The 20705-nt window shown below is 53.9% G+C and overlaps 1 protein-coding gene across 3 annotated transcripts; it reads left to right on the top strand.

The window, feature by feature from the left end:
* Nucleotides 1-1566: 1566 nt before the first annotated feature.
* On the top strand, nt 1567-20385 carry TJP3 (tight junction protein 3; the record flags this gene model as incomplete). Of its 3 annotated transcripts, none has more annotated exons than XM_084249659.1 (20): nt 1567-1620; nt 1716-1825; nt 2541-2643; nt 2832-3144; nt 4173-4276; nt 5213-5372; nt 5663-5771; nt 8743-8801; nt 9044-9110; nt 9312-9468; nt 10428-10536; nt 10659-10896; nt 12041-12252; nt 15641-15736; nt 17340-17410; nt 17865-18075; nt 18165-18265; nt 18613-18900; nt 19892-19938; nt 20283-20385. In XM_084249659.1, the coding sequence occupies 20 exons, from the start codon at nt 1573-1575 to the stop codon at nt 20383-20385; spliced, it is 2706 nt and encodes a 901-aa protein (XP_084105785.1). The 3 variants fall into 3 exon arrangements, with proteins under 3 accessions (XP_084105785.1, XP_084105783.1, XP_084105784.1); XM_084249657.1 differs by having other exon boundaries at nt 1573-1620; nt 5663-5783; XM_084249658.1 differs by having other exon boundaries at nt 1573-1620; nt 8743-8814; nt 9054-9110.
* Between the last annotated feature and the right edge of the window lie 320 nt (nt 20386-20705).

Below are 20705 nucleotides of genomic sequence, written 5' to 3' on the forward strand. Positions count from 1 at the left end.
GGCGTGGATTCAGCGAGACAGAACCGCACACCGCCTGGCACAGAGCGTGCACCGCAGCCATCCAAGTTACTGTCCTGCTGTGGGGTGTAGGGACAAGACCCCTGGGAAAGGCACTGAAGGCACCAGCGGAGAGTGCTGAGGACGGTCAGCTCTTAGGACTGAGACTGGACAAGACAGGCAAAAATCTCCACCCTCTGGAGCTGATTTTCTAGAAAGGGAGGACAATGAACAGATTTGTTAAGTCCAGGGAATGGCAAGGGGGTCACACGGTCTGGAAAAGAGAAAATACCTGAGGGAGAATCCAGCAGTTGATCTGACGTGAAGGAGGAGGAGATTAGGGGTCTATGGTGGGCTGTCAGGGGTGACCTCAACAAGGGGTGACATTTGAGCTAAAGCCTGAACGAGGTGAGGGGAGCGTAAGGTGGCGGTCGAGGGGGGGTGAGTGTCCAGGCAGAGGGGCAGCAGGTGCAAAGGTCTGATGCAGGCGCCTGCTGTGTTGGAGGAATGGTGAGGGGGCCCTTGTGTCTGGGGCAGTGAGTGAGGGGCGAGAGGGAGGGGGTGAGGCAGAGAGGGGCCCGGGGTGCGGGGTGGGAAGGGGCTCTGTAGGCCGTGGGAACTGTGGGGAGGATTTTGGCTTTTACCCTGGGGAGCCCTGGAGGGCTGTGGGTAGGAGAGGGGCAGGATCTGATCCAGGTGTTCACAGCTGCCTTCTAGCGGCCACTGGAGGGTGGACGGATGGGGCAAGGGCAGGAACTGGGGATCAGGGCAGAGTGAATTGGCAGCTAGAATTGCTTTGTCCGTCTTGCAAATTGAGGTGCTCTCTGTTGTTCCTTGTTCCCATTTTGCAGCTGTGTGACTGACAGATGACCTCTCACACTAATTGGTGTCTGCCTGGGCCCCCTATGGGAGGGAAAAATCTGTCCTCACCAGTGAGCTGTGCAGGACCTGGGACCTGGGGGAAGGAAGTTCCAAAGCCACGGACACAGCGTGTGCCAAGGTCCTGGGGCAGGACCGTGCTTGGTGTGTTGGAAGAATAGCGAAGAAGCCGTGTGGCTGGAGTGGAGTGAGCTGCCCTGACCTGGCAGCCTAGATGCCTCCCAAGCTCTGAGACTAACCTAGAGCTTCCAGAGAAAAGGGCCAAGAACTTGGCTTCTCTGCTACCACTATGGTTTGAGCAAGGATTTCTCAGCTTTGGCACTATTCACATTTGGGTTTGGATCATTCTCTGGGGTGGGGCCGACCTGGACACTGTAGGGTGCTGAACAGCACCCCTGACCCCACCCCTGCTAGATGCCAGGAACAGATGACCACAGATGTCCCTAGACATTGTCCTGTGTCTCCTGGAGGGCAAAATGGTCCCCAGTGGACTTAAATCCATTTTGCAGATGAAAAAACTGAGGTCTCAAGAAAGGTAGTAACTTGCTCACAGCCTCCAGGATGGCCTGGAGTGGGGGTGTCAGAACTGGCCCTCCCACCTACAGACACACACAGGGATGGGGACCCTGGACTGCTCCGGTGAACCCACTATGGCTTCCCGCCCACATTTCCTGTCTCCCCCGCCAGGTGTTGGCCATGGAGGAGATGACCATCTGGGAACAGCACACAGCCACGCTCTGCAAGGTGAGACCACCCTCTCCCTGGCACGTGCTGCAGCGGCCACTGGCCCCCAGGCCTCTCGGCAGGACATGCAGATTCATCCTCTCTCTTGCCCTTAGGACCCCCACTGGGGCTTTGGCATTGCCATCTCTGACAGCCGAGACCGGTCAGGCGGCTCCGTGGTTGTGTCAGATGTGGTGCCCAGAGGCCCGGCCATGGGCAGGCTGCAGTGAGTACGCAGACAGCCAGGCTTCTGGCAGGGGGAGGGTATCAGAAGGAGGGGCTGGGTGGCCTAACGCTGGGAGGCTGGTGTCTGGCACCTTCTTGCTCTGTCAACACAGGACGCTGGCAGCAGGACTCTCCTGACGCTGGCAGCAGGACTCTCCTGACGTTCTGGGCCTCTCAGGGTCACAGTGACCCCAGGGCACTCCTGGGACGAAAAGTCCTGAAAACCTCTTTTTGGCAGCTGGGAGGCAGCCCCAGTGCTCATAGCCACTGGGGCAGGAGGCTCCTGGGAGTTATGTTGGGAAAATGGCTCTAGGAACCGAGTGGCTGATGGGTCATAGGCTCGGTTCCCTTCAGAGACAAAAAATAGGATACATGGGCAGGGAGAGAGGGGGCAAAAAGCAGAAAGAGGGGACCTGTGGGGAAAAGTGGGGGTACAGAGATGCCAATTGTAATTGCAGTTTCTGTGCTGTGACCACATTTTATTGTGATAGCAGGTTCGGCAACTGGCCCCCCCATTTTACAGATGGGGAAACTGAGGCCCAGAAGGATAGATGACTTATGAGCCTGGGGACATCAATGAGTTAGAACCGGGGCTTGTAGGCCTGGGAGTGCCTACCTTGAAGGTGGGCGATGGGAGTGGGGCCAGATCCTAGGGAGGGCCGGGGAGAGGGGCTTCTTCTTGAGGCCCCTCCCTGAGGCCTGGCCTCCTCCCTCAGGACAGGGGACCGCATCGTCATGGTCAACGGTGTCTCCATGGAGACTGTCACCTCCTCCGTTGCCATTCAGATACTCAAGACCTGCAACAAGTCGGCCAACATTGTGAGTTGGGGGGAGACGCCCCCGGCGGGGCAGCACCCCTGCTCCCTGCTGAGCCCACCTGCTCCTGCTGCCCATGGGTCATGGAAGTCTCAGCTTCAATAAGCAGGGGAAATTATGTTCCCTTCGGGGTCACCCAGTGGATGGGGTAGACCCTTGAACCACCCCCACGATCTCTGCCTCCCCAATAGACAGTGAAGCGCCCCCGGAAAATTCAGCTGCCCACCACCAAGGCCAGTCCCTCCCAGGACTCGGACGAGGCTGACCACGGCAGGGGCTATGATGGCGACACGTCCAGCGGCTCCGGCCGCTCCTGGGGCGAGCGATCCCGCCGGCCGCGGGCAGGTCGCCGGAGCCGGGCCGGCAGCCACGGGCGCAGGAGCCCAGGGGGTGGCTCTGAGGCCAACGGGCTGGCCCTGGTGTCCGGCTATAAGCGGCTGCCGCGGCAGGACGTGCAGATGAGGCCCATGAAGTCTGTGCTGGTGCGGAGGACAGAGAGCGAAGGTGAGCCGCCTGCTGGTCACGCTGCTAGCTGTGGGCTTGTGTCCCCAGAGGGACAAGGGCCCCCCACCCACCCCCCCACCCCCCGACATCTGGCCCCTGTGGTGCATGTGGTGGTAGATTAACACCTCCTAATTCCTGGGACTTGGGACTCTACCTTCCGTGGAAAATAAGAGATTTTTGCAGATGGATTAAATAAAGCCCCCTGAGACGGGAGGATCCTGGATCCCTGGGGTGGGCAGTGTCCTCACGAGGTCCTTAGGGAGGGAGGAGGAGGGTCTGGGGCAGAGACGGGAAGAGGCTGCACAGCTGGCTGTGGGGCCAGAGGAAGGGCCTAAGACCGGGACATGACGCCTCTAGAAGCTGGAACAGGCGCGAGACGGGCCCTGGAGCCTGGGAGGAACAGCCTGGCCCACCGGGTTTAGCCTTGTGGGGCCCCGTCGGATTCCTGAACTCCAGGGCTGTGAGGTGACAAATTTTGTTTGTTTTAAAGCCACTGAATTTTTGGCAATTTCTTACAACTGACCTTGGAAGCTCCGACATGGTGACATTAAACGTGTGATGAGTTGAATTCTCGTGATGACGTCAACAGGGCTGTCACCTCTTAGCCTGCCTCGAGTCCGGGGCAGCATGGGGACCAGGGAATTCTGGTCATGATGTGACAGATGGGCCTGGGACATCTGCCTCCACACTGTCATGAATATGAGTCCCATCCCAAAAACTGATCATGGTGTCATTAAGGAAGCGGGGTGTGACATCGAAGCCCCTAGGGTGATGTGATCAGGGTGTTGGAAGGGGGCACCTCGCTCCGCTTCTTCTCGGGCCGCCACTGCTGACCTCTGTGCAATGACCTCAAAGTCCCCACAGTGATGTGGAAAACTTATCATGTCAGTATCAGCTCGGCCCCCGTGTGACCAGGAGTGGAGCTGACCTCTCCAGGGAGCCTGGGGTCCAGAGGGCAGGCGGCTTGAGGGCAGGTGAGAGGCCAGGCTTGTAGGCCCTGCTTTAGTCTCCCTTCCTTCTCCCCACAGAGTTCGGGGTCAAACTGGGCAGTCAGATCTTCATCAAGCACATCACCGACTCGGGCCTGGCTGCCAAGACCCGCGGGCTGCAGGAAGGAGACCTCATCCTACAGGTGCGTCCAGGCCTCCTGCGGGGTGGGGTCAGCAGAGCTAGTCTTGGCGCACCTGCCTTCTGCACCGTCACCTGTTTCCTGAAGGTTGGAGATGCTGTGCAGGTTACCCCCATCTGCTGCCAGCCCACTGCCAAGTGTCGGTTTCCAGTACCCACTGAGAGTATCTGTTCTGTTTCGAGTGTCCCAGAGCATGTAGTGAACTGGTTCAGCTGATTCCCGGATCCACCTTAGGTGGCTGGATGCTGATAATCCAGAGACCAGGCTTAGAGGAACTGGTTTCTTTCTAGAATCTTCCCTTGACAATCTGTTTCCAGTGATTCTCTTAGTGTTTAATTTCCAAACCACTTCCAGTTGATTATTTCTAAAGTCTCCTGGTAACATGGAGGAATTGTCTGTTTCTGGTGGTTTGGTGCCAACACTAGAAATGAGATATTTTAGGGTGTGGGCAGGACCAAAAATTTACCATCTCGCAGGATTACTGAAAAACAGATGCTCCGGAGGGAACTGGGAAAATGGTGCGAATGGGGTGACGTTAAGTTCTGCCCAGGAACTGTAACTGTACGTCCCTCCCCATCGCTGGGCTCTTAGAGCTGAAGTTTGTTTCTAGTATCTTTAAATATCCACCTCCTCCCCCCGGTTAGTCACGTCATTTCTAGTATTTATTCCCAGTGTCTCAGGAGAGATTTCCCCTTCTCAGGAGTCGGGAGAGTCAGCTTGTTTCTACTGCTCCCCCAGCGTTTCCACCCTTCCCACCCCACCCTTGTCTCTGGTTGGCAACCCTGGGTGTCACCTCTCACAGCAGGCATCACTCCGTCACTCTGTCTGGAGACGTCCTGGTGTGGTAGCTCCTCAGACTGTGCTTCCAGTCTCCCCAGCAGCTCCCTGTCTCCACCTCTCGTCGGCTTACTTCCTCTCCTCCGACCTGCTCCCTTTTAGATCAATGGGGTGTCCAGTAAGAATATGTCACTGAGCGACACACGGCGACTGATCGAGAAGTCGGAAGGGAAGCTGACTTTGCTGGTGCTCAGAGACCGAGAGCAGTTCCTGGTGAACATCCCGCCAGCTGTCAGCGACAGTGACAGCTCCATCCTGGAGGGTGAGGGGCCAGGAGATGGGCCCTGGGGGGTGCTGCATGGAGGGCAAGGGAGTCCCCGCTGGCTGGGCAGGGCCAAGCAGGAATCAGCCAGCCTGGGCATGGAGGCCTCAGAGAGGGACAGAAACTTGCCCAAGGCCACACAGCAAGTTAGGACTGGAGACCCCTGGCTGAGCCTGACTCTGGTTTGCTTAGAGGGGCCTTGATGTTCCTTCTGTGGATGGGGAAGGCATGGAATGCAGAAGTCTGGAAGGTGACACTGTGGCTGATGAGATGTCCCCTTCCCCCCATAGATATATCAGAGCTTGGCTCGGAACTGTCTCAGGCACCACCCTCCCACGTTCCACCGCCACCCCAGCACGGGCAGCGGAGTCGGGATTCCAGCGGAACTGATTCCCCCACGTATGTACCCCAGTAGGACAGAATAGCAGAGCAAGAAGGGGACATGGGTATATCTTTCTCCAACTAGGGCGGCCTGGAGGGTACAATCCTAGTAGTCTGCCTGGAAGAGGCTTCCTCTCTCCACATACAGTTCTTCATGTCCCCAGTATGGGTTCTTAGGAACTAGGAGAATCATATACAGATTGACTCAAAGCAGGAGGAACTGAATTTTACAACATATCCTAGAAGACTTGGAATGCATAAGCCCTTTGACCCAGCAAGGCCCCTTTTAGGGATTTCCCTTGGGGCCAAAATAAGCATCAATGGGTACAGTATTGGGTGATGCTTGTTCAATATGATGATGTTCATAAATAAGAAAAATCGGCAATTAGCTTGTATTAGTGCCTTGTGGATGCTGAAACAACATACCACAAACTGGATAACTTCCAAGAACATATTTATTGGCTCACAGTTTGGAGGCCAGAAGTCCTGAATCAGAGTGTTGGCAGGGCCTCACTCCCTCTGTATGAAGGCTCCAGGAGACTGTGTTTGTGGCCTCTCTCCTCGTTTCTGGAGACTTCTAGCAATCTCTGGCTCATGGGTGGCATCTCCCTGTGTATCTCCAGGGTATTCCCTCTGCATGTCTGTCTCTGCGTCCATATTTTTCTGTTTTGTGAGGACACCAGTCATACTGGATTCGATACCCACCCTACTCCATGGTAACCTCAGCTTAACTAATTACCTCAGCTTAACTAATGACCCTATTTCCAAATACTGTCACGTTTGTTAGGACTTTAACATACGAATCTTGAGGGGACACAGTTCAACCCCTAACTGGCTACATTTATAGGGGGTTCCCAATGGGCTCTACCATGTCGACCTTGGTGGCTGTGCAGATTAGGTTTGTGTCACTACATTCTATGACATTTGGACAACTACAGAGTCACTTAATGATACACGTCTGTCATCAGGCAACACAGGATTGTATTGTATTAGTCTCACAGACCAAACTGGTTCACTGAGGAAGAGGTGTGTTCAGCAGGCCTTGACTCCCAGGAGGCAGGGGGTCACTGGGGACCATTGGCAACTAGACAAGGGCCCACCCCAAAATCCCAACTTTTACTCTCTCATTGCCTCTTTAAGATGTTAATTAGTGGGGCCTCCCCAGTGGCGCAGCGGTTGAGCGCTGGGTTGCGAAGCTGCCCGCGGCCACTGCGGTGCCGGTTCGATCCCCAGCTGCTCCCTGGCCACCTGAGGAGGGTCCCACATGGCCGCAGACCTCTCCTGCCGCCCGCTGCTCCCCTCAGCAGTGTCCTTCGGTCCTTCTGCCTGCTCTGCTCCCTGCTCTGGCTCTGGTGAATTCTCTCACCCTCCCGCGCTTCTGACTGTACCCAGTGCATGTATAAACCAAACAAACAAACAAACAAATAAATAAATAAGACATGGCCTCTAGAAAATTAAAAAAAAAAAAAAGATGTTAATTAGTAATGACAGAAGGAGAAAGCCCACGTGTGTGTGCTTAGCCCATAGTGAATGGTCACTATGTGAGCTCTTTGTTACAATTATAATCATGTATTCTTGCTTGGGAATACTAGACAGCCATGAGAAAGGTCGCCATGACCACACCTCTGGCTTGTACCCCCGCTGTTGTATGCATAAATAAATCTTTAAAAAAAAAAGAGGGCCTCCCTGGTGGTGCAAGGGTTTAAGACGCAACCTATGAAGCTGTCTGAAGCCACTGCAGCATGAGCTCGATCCCCAGCTGGCCAGGGAGCTACCCACATGGCACAGCAGACCTCTCCTTACTCACCCGCTGCTCCTCTCAGCAGTGTACTTCGGTCAATCTGCCTGTTCTGTTCCCTGCTCTGTCTCTGGTGAATCCTCTCACCCCCCCCCCACCTCTGGCCTGTACCCCAGCTCTTGTATGCATAAATAAATAAATCTTAAAAAAATAATTAAAAAAAAAGAAAAATGTTGCCATGAGCATGTAGAGTCATGTGCTACTTAACAGAACATGTTCTGAAAAATACATTAGGTGATCATGTTTTTATTTTTTTAAAAAGATTTATTTTATTTATGCATACAAGTGCTAGGGTATAGGCTAGAGGTGCGGGGGCAATGGTGAGAGGATTCACCAGAGACAGTGGGGAGCAGAACCGGTGGATCTACTGAAATACACTGCTGAGGGGAGCAGCGGGTGAGACAGGAGAGGTCTGCTGTGCCATGTGGGTTGCTCCCTGGCTGGCTGGGGATCGAACTTGTGCTGCAGTGGCTGTGGATAGCTTCATAGTGCTGAGATTTAACCCCTTGTGCCACCAGGAAGGCGCTGATTGTGTTTTTTAATGACATAAACCTAGATGATAAACTCCTTCATACCCAGGCTTTTTGGCAGCTATTGGGGCCACTGCCAGCTTTGTGATCTGTCACTGACTGGAACATTGCTAAGTGCTTTATGATTTTATTTCCCAACACGTGCTTATTTAAAAGCATCTGGAGGGGCCTCCCTGGTGCCTGTCTTTCTTGCTGTATCCTCAGCACGGGTTGAGCTCTGTCATTTCTTCCTTTTCTCATCAGGGCATCATGGGGGGGTCACCCTCATGACCTCCTCTAACCCTAATCACCTCCCAAAGGCAGGCCCCACCTCCTAATAACATCTCACTGGGAATTAGAAGTTCAAAATATGAATTTGGTGGGAGGGGGGGAGATGGAACATTTAGGCCACAACATCCTCTAATGTTTCACTAGTAAACATGGCTATTTGTCACAGACTCATCTCATTTTTGAGCCAAGCCTGATTGAGGTCTTGACTTAGCCATTCCCAGGATTCAGAAGTGGATGCAGAGTCTCAGAGAGGGGAAGAAATACACCCATAGGGATACAGCTACAGAGGGCCAGGGCCAGGCTATGACGCTAAGTACAGATAAAATAAATTCTTATAAAAATCGGCCCTCAACATCCACCCTCACCTCACCCCAAATCTGTTTCCCACCAGGGAGAGGCCCCAGTATCGGATGGAAAGCCCAGTGGATTCCAGAACCATCTCAGAACCAGGTGAGCAGAGGAGGTGAAGTCTGTGACTCTGAGCACTCCTCTGAATTTCTGATCCTAGCCAGTGAGGTAGTGCCAGGGGGAGCAGGAGAGGTTGGCATGGTTCTAAGGTTAGGGACAGCTCCTTGGGAAGGTATACAAGGCTGGGTGATGGCATTGCACAGGGCAGGGACAACCCGGTACAAAGGTTTGGTGGCTGGGCCAAGCCGGTGTACTTGTGGAAGAGACTGGTTGTTCCCTTTCAGACTCTTCCAGGCAAAGCAGCTATGACATCTACCGGGTACCCAGCGGTCAGAGCATAGAGGACCACGGGTACGTCTCCTAGAACAACCCTGCCTCCTGGGAACCCCCACGTCCTTGGGCTGCCTCCCCTGTCACCATAATCTTGCTCTTCTGCACTAGGGACTTGAGCAGAACCAGCATGTGGGGGTGTTTGGGGAACTGAGCCGGGGTGGGGAGGCTCTCCCAGCATGCCCTCCACTCTAGCCTGATTGCCTCCACCTCCTTTTGCAGGTACAGTCCCGACTCACGGGTGGTCCGTTTCTCCAAGGGCACAAACATTGGGTTGAAGCTGGCTGGGGGCAATGATGTGGGCATCTTCGTATCAGGGGTACAGGCGGGTAGCCCAGCCGACGGGCAGGGCATCCAGGAAGGAGACCAGATTCTGCAGGTGATCAGGAGCAGCTGGCCAGCCCTGCTGGCAGTGGGCATATTGGCATTCTGGGTGACAGCCTGAGTCTGATACTGGGTATCCTCCAACAGGTCCACCCGGGGGTCTGGTGAGATCCCGTAGACGTGCAAACTTTTTTGTCTCGTTCCCAGTGTCATGACCTTGTTGGCTGGGTCACGTCCTTATATCAATGTCACAATGTTGTTGTCCAGATCATGACCTTGTCCAGGTCTCTGTGTTGCTATCAGTGTCACAACTTCCTTGCTTTTGTCAGCTGCGTTGACCTCGTCTTGGCCGTGTCATCTGTGCCACAGCCTGGCTTACACTCCCTGGCCCCACTGCCACCTGCAGTCCTTTTCTCTGCCACCCCCTGGTGTCTGCACTGGGGCTTTGCCCATTTTCTGCCTTCATGAGGGTCTTAACTACCTGCCACGAGGTCAGTTCTGTGGGGTCCTTGTATAACCGCCTTGTCTGTGCTGTCTTGTCCCTGTCCCGAGCCACTTGTTCCTTCTACAAGCATCTAATACAAGCATCCCCACCATGTCCTGTCCCACCGTCCTCCTATGTCACAACTTCGTGGCCCCATCAGAAGACGGAGTCATGAGCCTCATTTTCTGCATCATGACCTTCGTGGCTCATGGAAACCATGAGGGTCTCATGTTTTATCATGTTCCTCCGCAGTCTGTCCATGGGTGACAGGATCTCGTGGACCCTGTTCCCAGGTCAGGACATGGGCAGCCCCTTTCTGTCCCCCATGGGCTGACCAGCTCCGGTGTCCATGCTCTAGGTCAAGATCAGGTGTTGCCACAGGGTGATCCCTATTGAAAGTCTGTCCCCCCAATCTCCAGAGTCCTGTCTGGTAGCTCTGGAAGCAGTGGGGGATGGATTTCCTCCAGAGGGCGAGGAGGGATCTGGGGCTGCCCAGAGCCTTGTCCCACCCCAGCCCCCCAACCCGGCAGGTGAATGATGTGCCGCTCCGGAACCTGACCCGGGAGGAGGCCGTGCAGTTCCTGCTGGGGCTGCCGCCGGGCGAGGAGGTGAAGCTGCTGACGCAGCGGAAGCAAGACAGTGAGTGGCCGAGCCGGGGGTGTGTTCGGCCCAGGGGTGGGGTAGGACCCCACGCCTGTCCCCCCGGGGGCCAGACCAGGGCAGCAGCCCGGGTGACTCACGCAGCTCGCCCCTGTCCACAGTCTTCAGGAAAATGGTGCAGTCCCGCGTCGGCGACTCCTTCTACATCCGCACGCACTTTGAGCTGGAGCCCAGCCCCCCGTCCGGCCTGGGCTTCACCCGCGGGGACGTCTTCCACGTGCTGGACACGCTGTACCCCGGCCCTGGGCAGAGCCGCGCCCACGGCGGCCACTGGCTGGCCGTGCGCATGGGTCGGGACCTTCGTGAGCAGGAGCGCGGCATCATCCCCAACCAGAGCAGGTGGGGACCGCACCCCGCCCCAGCCGGGTCTCGCTGAGCGGCTTCCCCATGTGGGCGCTATTTCACTGTGGGGACCCTCCAGCCTGGGAGACGCGGGGAGGGCGCAGGGCCGGGCAGCTGGTGCTGGTGTGAGTTACCGCTGACTTAGTGGCTTTAGCCACACACGTTTATGTCTCATGTTCTGAAGGTCAGAAGTCTTAAAGTCGGGGTGCAGTCAGGCTGCGCCTCCAAGGCTCCAGGGGGTCTCTCTCCAGCCGTTCAAGCTTCCAGAGGTGGCATCTGGGGCTCAGACCCTTCCTCCATCCCCACAGCCAGCAGCGCAGCCTCTCCCCATCTGGCACCCTCCTCCTCCCTCTTAAGTGTTAGCAGCCAGGTGGAGAGGCACCCCGGGATCCCCAAACCTGCCTGCTCTAAATAGGTTCTGCAGCCCGCTGCATAAAGATAAGCTTAAGCTTAGTGGGTAAGACCTTCAGTAGAAAATAACTTTAATACAATTAGTGTGCTATAAAGAGATAAGAAACAATATAGTTAAAACAGCTTCCAATTAAGCAACCAAAGTCCCCCATCCCCTGGTGGGTAAATGCCCAGCCAAACCGGGTTGGTCCAAAGCAGGGCAGCAGAGGCCCAAAAACTTGCCACAAGTCTACGGCACCTTCTGGTGGGGGCCATAGGAAAGGGGCAGAAGGGGCTGGGCAAGTCTGGAAGGAAAAGAGCAAAATCCAAGTCAAGATAAAGGCTGCCATGGTCAGCCTCCCCAAGGCTGTTTCTTTCAAGTGTCTCCTTCCACGTCCCCCAAGTCCCTGGTACAAGTCCAGGCCGAGAAGCAAGCGGGACTTCTTCACCTGTCTCTGCTCCATGGGCCTCCTCCAGGTCTCCCTGATCTCCCTCCTTCCTCTCCCTGTGCTCTCCAGCTTCTCCTCCCTGCTCAGCTCCACCCTCCCTTGGTGGGACAGGGGACCTGGGACCTTCCCTTTCCCTGGGGATTAGCCCGATACATAAGGACCCTACCCCATTTAGCGTCCTTAGCTTAATCCTACCAGTAAAGATCCTCTCCCACATGAGGTGACGGCCCCACAGGTCCCAGGACGAGGAAAGGGACATCTTTGGTTCTGATCTCAGAGCTCACAAATCTCCTCCCCCACAGGGCGGAGCAGCTGGCCAGTCTGGAGGCTGCCCAGCGAGCTGTGGGGCCTGGACCTGGTGCCTCTGTGGGCTCCAGTACTAGGGCTGAGTTCTGGCGGCTGCGGGGTCTTCGTCGGGGAGCCAAGAAGACCACCCACCGGAGCCGTGAGGACCTGTCAGCCCTGACCAGACAGGGTCACTACCCTCCTTATGAACGTGTGGTGCTGCGAGAAGGTGGGGTCCGGGCCAGGGGGTTAGTCCAGGAGACCTCAGCACGGGAATATAGTCATGCGTCATTCCCCATGTTTCCATCAAGAACATACCACCCCGGTTTGTGTGATTACACGCTGATATTTGCACAGCCAGGGGATCCCCTAAGAATGCACTTCTCAGAACTTGTCCTCGTTAAGTGACTCACGACTGTATTCGCCCACATCCACCCTTCAGAACCACAATCCCTACCTCTCTCTTTCCACCAAAAATACCCACTCTGGGTTATTTTAGGACACTGAAGGAGACAGAAAGGACTTCATTCCTTAAACATTAATTCTTATTTCCAGTAGGAATATAATGTGTGCACACATATGTATAATTTGAAAGATAAATAGTTGAAAAGAATTTTAATTTAAAATGCTATGCTCAAAGTATTATTTCAGTAGATAATCCATATAAAATTATTGCGATGTTTCGCTTTCTTTTTGTACTAAGTCTTCAAGGCCTGGGGTATAGTGACACTGAGCTGTCTCCTCTTAGATGAGCCACAATTTCAGGTGCACAACAGCCACATGTGTCCAGTGGCTGCTGCCCAGGAGGCGGGGAGGGGGTGTTGTTAATGTATTTAGCGGGTGCTGCTGTTCTGGGTTGTCAGCTTGAGGTAAAGTTATCTCTAAAAATACATGCATGCACACTATAAACAGGTCTTTAAATCAAAAGGTGTCCATGAATGTTCATAGCAGAATTATTCATGACAGCCAATACATGGAAACAGTTCAGATGTCCATCAGTGAATAAATGGATACACATAGTGTGTCCACTCCCACACAAGAACACCACTGGCCATGCAAAGGGGGGCAGCTCTGACACTCACAACCACAGGGAGGGACCCTGAACACACAAAGCTCAGGGAGAGAAGCCAGACACACGAGGTCATGTGGAGTGAGTCCATTGATGAGAAATGTCCAGAACAGGCACAGTCACAGAACAGGCACAGTGTCGGGGCCTGAGGGAGGGGGTATGTGTGACTGCTGATGGGGATAGGACTACTGTTTGGGGTGATAGAATGTTCTAGAACTAGATAGAGGTAGTAGTTGCACAACATTGTGAATGTACTAAATTCTACTGAATTGCACACTGAATGGTCTATGACCTACAGGTTAATATACATTTTTAAAATTAATTAAAAAAATTAAATTGGAATTAAAGATCACTGAAAGAACGAAAACTACATGTGCACAAAACCAGCACGGAGAGACTTTCCCTACCAGAGTACCAAGGGGGAAAAAAACAACTTCCTCCAGGTTTCAGGAAGGGAGAGATTAGGCAGGTGCCAGAGCCTCCAGGGAGATGGGATTAACAACAGGTGCAGAGGCCTTTCAAAAAAACCGGAGGCTTTGGGAATAGGAGCCACACAGGACCGGAGTGCTCTTCAGCTGCCACTAACATCCAGACACAAAAATTTTAAAGTAAGAGACCACAGATGTAATTTTTACCCCTTGCCAAAGAAAGTTTGGAAATCTGAATGTTTCAGGCTTTTAGGAGAGATGGGGTTGGGAGGAGAGGAGAAAAGAGGAGGCTGGCTACTCCCTCCCCTCTGCCAAGATGCCTCTATATCCATTTCCTCATAGGTAAAACGGTGAATTGGTTAGATGGGACGCCTCAAAATCTTCCTGCAGAGGGCCAGAGAGTAAGGGTTTTAGGCTTTTTGGGCCAGATGGTTTCCAGTTTCTGGCATTGTATCAATTGCAGGTTCTAGCGCCAGCAAGCACAGGGCAGTTTCTCTATCGATTTGGGCAGACGAATAAAGGAGAGTCCTGGAGCCCTCAGTGGCTTTTTTCAGGCCCTAATGCTCTTTTTACGCCAATTGTGCAAGCATGCAAGGGGCAGCCCTCAGAAGGCTGGCACCAGCCAAGCCCCCCAGCCCACAGGGAATCTTTACCCTTTCTTGTTGGACTCTCTGGCATTCTCTTGTGGTCTCATCCTCTTGAAGCCACTCCGCCATAGCTGTTCTTGTCCCTGAGTGATGCTGCCCTTATAACCCCAGCCTCCAGACTCAGGTGCGCACACTTACGCATGCCCACACCATACTCCACGTGTCACCATCAGGCATGCGTGCCCGGCACTCACGGTCCCAAGTGCCTTCTGCATTCAAGGCCACAGGTGATAGCCACAGAGGCCAGTGGCGCAAAAGCCTGACCATCATCATTTACCCTATACAGGTGTAGAACCTTGTAAATCAGCACTTGTGTCCCCACCAGAGTTCCTGCTGCGTCTGTCAGCACGCAGCTGATCCCTGTTACCTGGGCCACCCAGCCCCTCCCTCTCCTCCGTTCCCTTCTGGCAACCATTACTGTGTTCTCACAGCCTGAAAGCTTGTTTTGTTTTATTTAGTTTGTTCACTTGTTTTGTTTCTTTATCTACAACATGTGCGTGAAATCATTCAGTGTCCTCCCTCAGACTTATTTCACTAAGCATAAGGCCCTCTAGTTCTAGGATTTGAGCACTAAATAGTAGTCCACTGTGTATATAAATCATATCTTTTTTGGCCACTCATCCATTAAATCCTATCGTCATGGGCCTCTAGGTTGTTTCCAGCTCTTGGCTATGGTGAATATGCTGTGATGGACATGGGGGTGCAGATAACTCTTCGTATTAGTGCTTTTGTTTTCTTTGGATCAGTACTGAGAAGTGGGAGGAGCTGGATCATATGGTATATCTATTCTTCATATTTTGAGGAATCTCCTGTTTTCCATAATGGTTGCACAGATGGTTTCTTTTGAAACTGCTCAATAGGAGACAAATGGATGTGACTACATTCCAATAAAAACAGGTCATGCTGGATGTGGCCGTGGGTCATTGTTTGCCAACCACTGAGTGAGCTAGGTTCAGCTGCCAGACCCCCAAGTGACAGTTACATGCGCAAGAGGTTTCTTTTTCAAGTGTCTGCAGTTGAGAGTCATCTGGCTTCTTCAGTTTCGGTGGCCTGGTTCCCTCCATTTTTTCTTTTTGCTATGCCCCACCCCCGGCTTCCTTCCATTTTTGTCTCTCTGCCTTACTGTGTGGCCCAGGATGGCACCCCCATACTCACATTCCAGCCAGGGGGGAAAGGGAGAGGAGGTGGGGGGTCCACTCCTTTCCTTGAAGGATCCAACTCAAAATCACACACTTTAATTCTGCTTGCATCTCATATGCACATGGCCATCCCTGGCTGCAAGGGAGGTTGGGAGTTGTAGTCTTTATTTAGCTGGGTAGCCACCCGTCTAAATACAATTATTAATAGTATATTAAAATAAACATTAGTTGAATATATACCCATCAAGAAAATAGAGATGTGGTGGTGCAAGATGTTAGCAGTCTTTGCCACCGATGGGATCCTAACAATGGCCATTGTTTCTCTGACCCTCAGCCAGCTTCAAGCGACCAGTGGTGATCCTGGGCCCCGTGGCAGACATTGCTATGCAGAAATTGACTGCTGAGATGCCTGACCAATTTGAAATTGCAGGTGAGAAACCAGGTCTGGTCGGTACCTTGTGGCTACATTCCTGCCTGATGATGGGGCTGTTAATGATGCTGTTTGGAGGTAAGAGAACAGACATGACAAGCGTGAGGTATACGGACCAGCATCACTCCTTCCAATGCTCCCCAGGCCAGACATCCTCAGTTAATCTTGGTGTTCTTTGTCTGGATAGAACCTCAGAATCCTTAATACAATTCATCAGCCATTGTCAATTGAACCAAAATGCCACCTGTTCCTTTAAAACGTCATATTCAGCTATAGATGCAGCATAGGACAAAATACACAAGGTCGGGCCTCCCTGGTGGTGCAGAGTTAAAGTCTCAGTGCTATTAAGCTATCGGCAGCCACTGTGGCATGAGTTCAGTCCCTGGCCAGGGAGCTGACCCACACAGCGCAGCAGACCTCTCCTGTCTCCCTGCTGCTCCCCTCAGCAGTGTATTTCAGTAGATCTGTTCCCTATTCTGTCTTTGGTGAATCCTCTCAAATCCCGCACCTCCAGCCTACACCCCAGTTCTTATATGCATAAATAAATAAAATAAATCTTTAAAAAAAATACACAAGTTCCCTTGAGGAGATCAAAAATTAGCAACTTCAAGCTGGAGTAGAGGTCAGCACGTGAAGCTCCTGGGCCAAATCTGATTCACCAACTATTTTTATATAGTCCACTAGCTAAGAGTGGTGTTTACATATTTTATTTTATTTTATTTTGTTTTATTTATTTATTTAGTTTTTAAAGATCCATTCATTTTTATACAAGAGCTGGGGTACAGGCCAGAGGCGCAGGAGGGTAAGATGATTCAACAGAGACAGAGTGGGGAGCAGAACAGGCAGAGACCAAAATACACTGCTGAGGGGAGCAGGTGGCAAGACAGGAGAGGTCTACTGCACCATGTGGGTTGTTCTGCTGCCAGCAGGGATCCAACCCTCACTGCAGAGGCTGCGGACAGCGTCACAGCACTGCGCTCAACCCGCTGCGCCACCAGGGAGGCCCTGAACCTACATTCTTTTTTTTTTTTTTTTTTTAAACAATTCACTTTTTTTTTTTTAATTTTTTTTTAATAGAGGCATGTTTTTATTTATTTGTTTGTTTGTTTGTTTTGTTTGTTTATACATGCACTGGGTACAGTCAGAAGTGCGGGAGGGTGAGAGAATTCACCAGAGCCAGAGCGGGGAGCAGAGCAGGCAGAGGGAACGAAGTACACTGCTGAGGGGAGCAGCGGGCGGCAGGAGAGGTCTGCGCGCCATGCGGGACCCTCCTCCGGTGGCCGGGGAGCAGCCGGGGATCGAACCGGCGCCACAGAGGCCGCGGGCAGCTTCGCAACCCAGCGCTCAACCGCTGCGCCACCTGGGAGGCCCCCTGAACCTACATTCTTGAGGCTCAGTTTCCCCATCTGCTGGATGGGTTGATTACAGCTGTCCTCAGGAAGGGTAGTGAGCGCAATGTCAGGCATGAAACCAGCTGGAACTGATGTTAGGATTTCTCCCAAGGGAAATGGGGAGCCATGGTGGGTTCTTGACCCACTGTGTCAGGAGGGGGACAGTAGGCATGAATTCGAGGGACTAGAAGACCACCCTCTTCCCTCCACAGAGAGTATCTTGAGGACTGACAGCCCCTCCAAGATCATCAGACTGGACACTGTGCGGGTGATCGCAGAGAAAGTAAGCAGATGCTCCCCTGGCCCCCATTTCATGATGGGGAAACCAAGGCCCAGGTATTCAGCCTTCCCATGTCCCACAGTGTGGCTGGAGCCCCCTTTGAGAGGCTTTGTGAGGTGGGGGCTTGAGCTGCAGGTCTGGTGGGGGCAGGGAGGGGCCGTGTGCTCAGGGGGCTGCACTCCAGCCCAGGTCACACAGCCCTAGGAAAGGCAGATGCAAACTGGGGCTCCAGTGCTCAAGACACTGGCCTGGACCCTCCCCAAGCGCTACCGCCGTGCTGGCCCGTGAATGCGAGAGCGGGGGGCTCCTCTCACCTCAGACTCTTTATCTCTGTCCCTGATCCCTCACCTGGTTCTTCGGGCCTTTCCCGGATGCTCTTTCTCTGGATGTGTTTGTCTCCACTGTCTGTTTCTCCTTCTGTCTCCCTCCCCTGATAACACTCCTTGGGCCGGCCCAGGACAAGCACGCTCTCCTGGATGTGACGCCCTCCGCGATCGAGCGCCTCAACTATGTGCAGTACTACCCCATCGTGGTCTTCTGTGTCCCCGAGAGCCGGTCGGCCCTCAAGGAACTGCGCCAGTGGCTGGCGCCCGCCTCCCGCCGCAGCACCCGCCGCCTCTATGCACAAGCCCAGAAGCTGCAGAAGCACAGCGACCATCTCTTCACAGGTCCGGCGGGAGCTGGGGTTCCCGGGCATGCGGGGGTGGGGTGGGTCCTGGTCTGAGTCTTGGACTGTGCCGGTGTCTCCTCCCCACAGCCACCATCCCCCTGCGCGGCACCAGCAACAGTTGGTACCAGGAGCTCAAGGAAGCAATCCGTGAGCAGCAGACGCGGCCCATTTGGACAGCCGAGGACCAGGTACCGGGGTCAGGGTTGGCCGGGAGTGAGGAAGGGCTAAGGGCAAGTTTTGACGTGGTTAGGTTCTTGACCTGGGACCTGGGTGAGAAGGGGTAGGGGGACTTGGTTTGGAGATTGGGCTCTTCTCCTGGGACTGGAGTCAAGGCTCAGGGCTCTGCTCAGATTTGGAGGGTCAGCCTTGAGCCAAACAATGTCAGACTCATCCTGGGGTCAAGGGTTAAGCCTCAACTAAGACTGAAGATCGGGGTCTTTACCTAATTTGAAACTGGTGTTAGGGATTTGGTCTGAGATCTGGATGGGTCTGGGGCTTGGGGGTCTCCATTCAGCCAGACCCTCCCCTCGCACAGCTGGATAACTCCTCGGAGGACAACCTGGACCTCCCTCGCCACGGCCTGGCCGACAGCTCCGCAGATCTGAGCTGTGACAGCCGGGTCAACAGTGACTACGAGACGGACGGTGAGGGTGGCGTCTACACGGACGGCGAGGCCTACACAGACGGCGAGGGTGGACCCCACACGGATGTGGACGAGGAGCCCTCGATGCCAGCCCTGGCCAGGTCCTCAGAGCCCGTGCTGGCGGACGAGCCCCCGAGCCCCCGGTACCACGGGAGAGCCTCGGGTCAGCGGAAGGCCCAGGTGAGCAGGGCGCGGCCTGTGGCTGCAGGGGTGTCCTGGGATGGACAGGGAGGATGTCAACAAACAGAAACTTCGCTGATAAGCTCAGACACTGGAATATCTGAACCATGGATCACTGAACAACCAAAAACAACTATTTTAAACTCTGTGCACAGGTTTCCTTATCTAGGATACAGTGATACCAATCTTGACGCCACAGCGTCACGTCCTGGAGCATGGTAGCTGGGAATTTAAAAATGTTTATTTAGCATTTTTTCAATGTGGGGCTGTTTCAGTTCCTGTAGTGCCTTTCTGTGACTCCCACCAAGTCACCCCTTCTCCGAGATGCTCTCTCAGTGAATATAAACATGTACAAATCTGCGATGTCTTGGGTTGGCATGAGGCTCCCTGGGGTTGTGCAGTGTCCGACCTGCCCAACTATTCGCGGCAGCCTGCTTACTGGGCAGAGGCTGCTCTGCATGCCTCGCGTGCATGAATACCTGACACCAGCCCGCTGAGCGACTTTACACATGGGAAACCCAATCTCCTCTTAGCTGACAGACTGAGAGAGCTCCGTGAAGGCCTTCCTTATCCCAGCTTTCTTATTTAAAATCAGGGCTGCAGGGCCTCCCTGGTGGCACAGGGGTTAAAGTCTCAGCGCTATCGAGCTGTTGCCAGCCACTGAGGCCTGAGTTCGATCCCCGGCCAGGGAGAGACCCACATGATGCAGCAGACCTCTCCTGTCCCGCCCGCTGCTCCCCTCAGCAGTGTATTTCAGTAGATCCACCTGCTCTGCTCCCCACATCTCTGGTGAATCCTCTCACCCCCTTCACTTCTGGCCTACCCCTCCAGCTAAATAAATAAAAAAAAATCAGGGATGCGGCAACCAAGGCTGTGGTAGCATTGCCGAGGCAAAGGTGGGGAGGCAGGATGGGAGTGGTTAGCCATGTTGATTTCTCACGATGTATTAGACTTCGGGAGGGAAGTGTTAACCCCCTTTCTTCCTCTCCAGGAGGAGGGCCACAAACCCCAGGGTCAGTGGCGACAGGACAGCATGCGGTGAGAGCCCTGTACTCCAGGTTGGGGCCCTTCAACCCTTACCCTGGGACTCAGGTTTTGAGGGTGGACAAGAAAGCGAGAGCCAAACTACGCCTTCATGGTGCTCCCCACTACAAGCCCTGTGCAGTCAACCACAGGAGCAGGACTGGGAAGGCTTCCTGAAGGAGGGGGCACTGGAGCTGGGGCTTTGAAGGATGTGTGTGAGTTCGTTAACAAGGCTCAAGCCCCAAATGCCCAGTCTTGCTCATCTCTGCCCACACCCATTCCGCCTAGCAAAGCCAGCCTGTTTGTGGTAAGTTCACACTTTCCCCACCTGCAGCCTCACCCTATTTCCTGATCCCTAGGACATACGAGCGGGAAGCGCTGAAGAAAAAGTTTACACGAGCTCGAGACGTGGAGTCCTCTGATGAAGATGGCTACGACTGGGGCCCGGCCACCGACCTGTAGCCCCCCCCCCCCAGGTGGCAGCTGGCCTGTCTTCCCTTTGCTTCCCGGGAGCTGGGTCTTGGTTTCCCATTCAGACCTGGGGAGCCTGCCTCCCTCTACCTGGGCTTTATTTTCATAGCACCGGCTCCCACTGGCTTCCAGGAAGGCCAAGGGCCAAGAGTCAGGCCCCATCTTCCCTCTCTTGACCCTTAAGACCCTGAACAGAGACCTTTGCCCATTTAATAAACATTTAATTTTTTACATCAGAAAATAATATAGAGCCATGAATCCTTTGGGGCCCTGGCCAGCCGAGGAGGGCCGGTGGGGGCTAAGGCACAGTG

The sequence above is a fragment of the Talpa europaea genome, assembly GCF_964194135.1.
Source record: "Talpa europaea genome assembly, chromosome: 12".
NCBI lineage: Eukaryota > Metazoa > Chordata > Mammalia > Eulipotyphla > Talpidae > Talpa > Talpa europaea.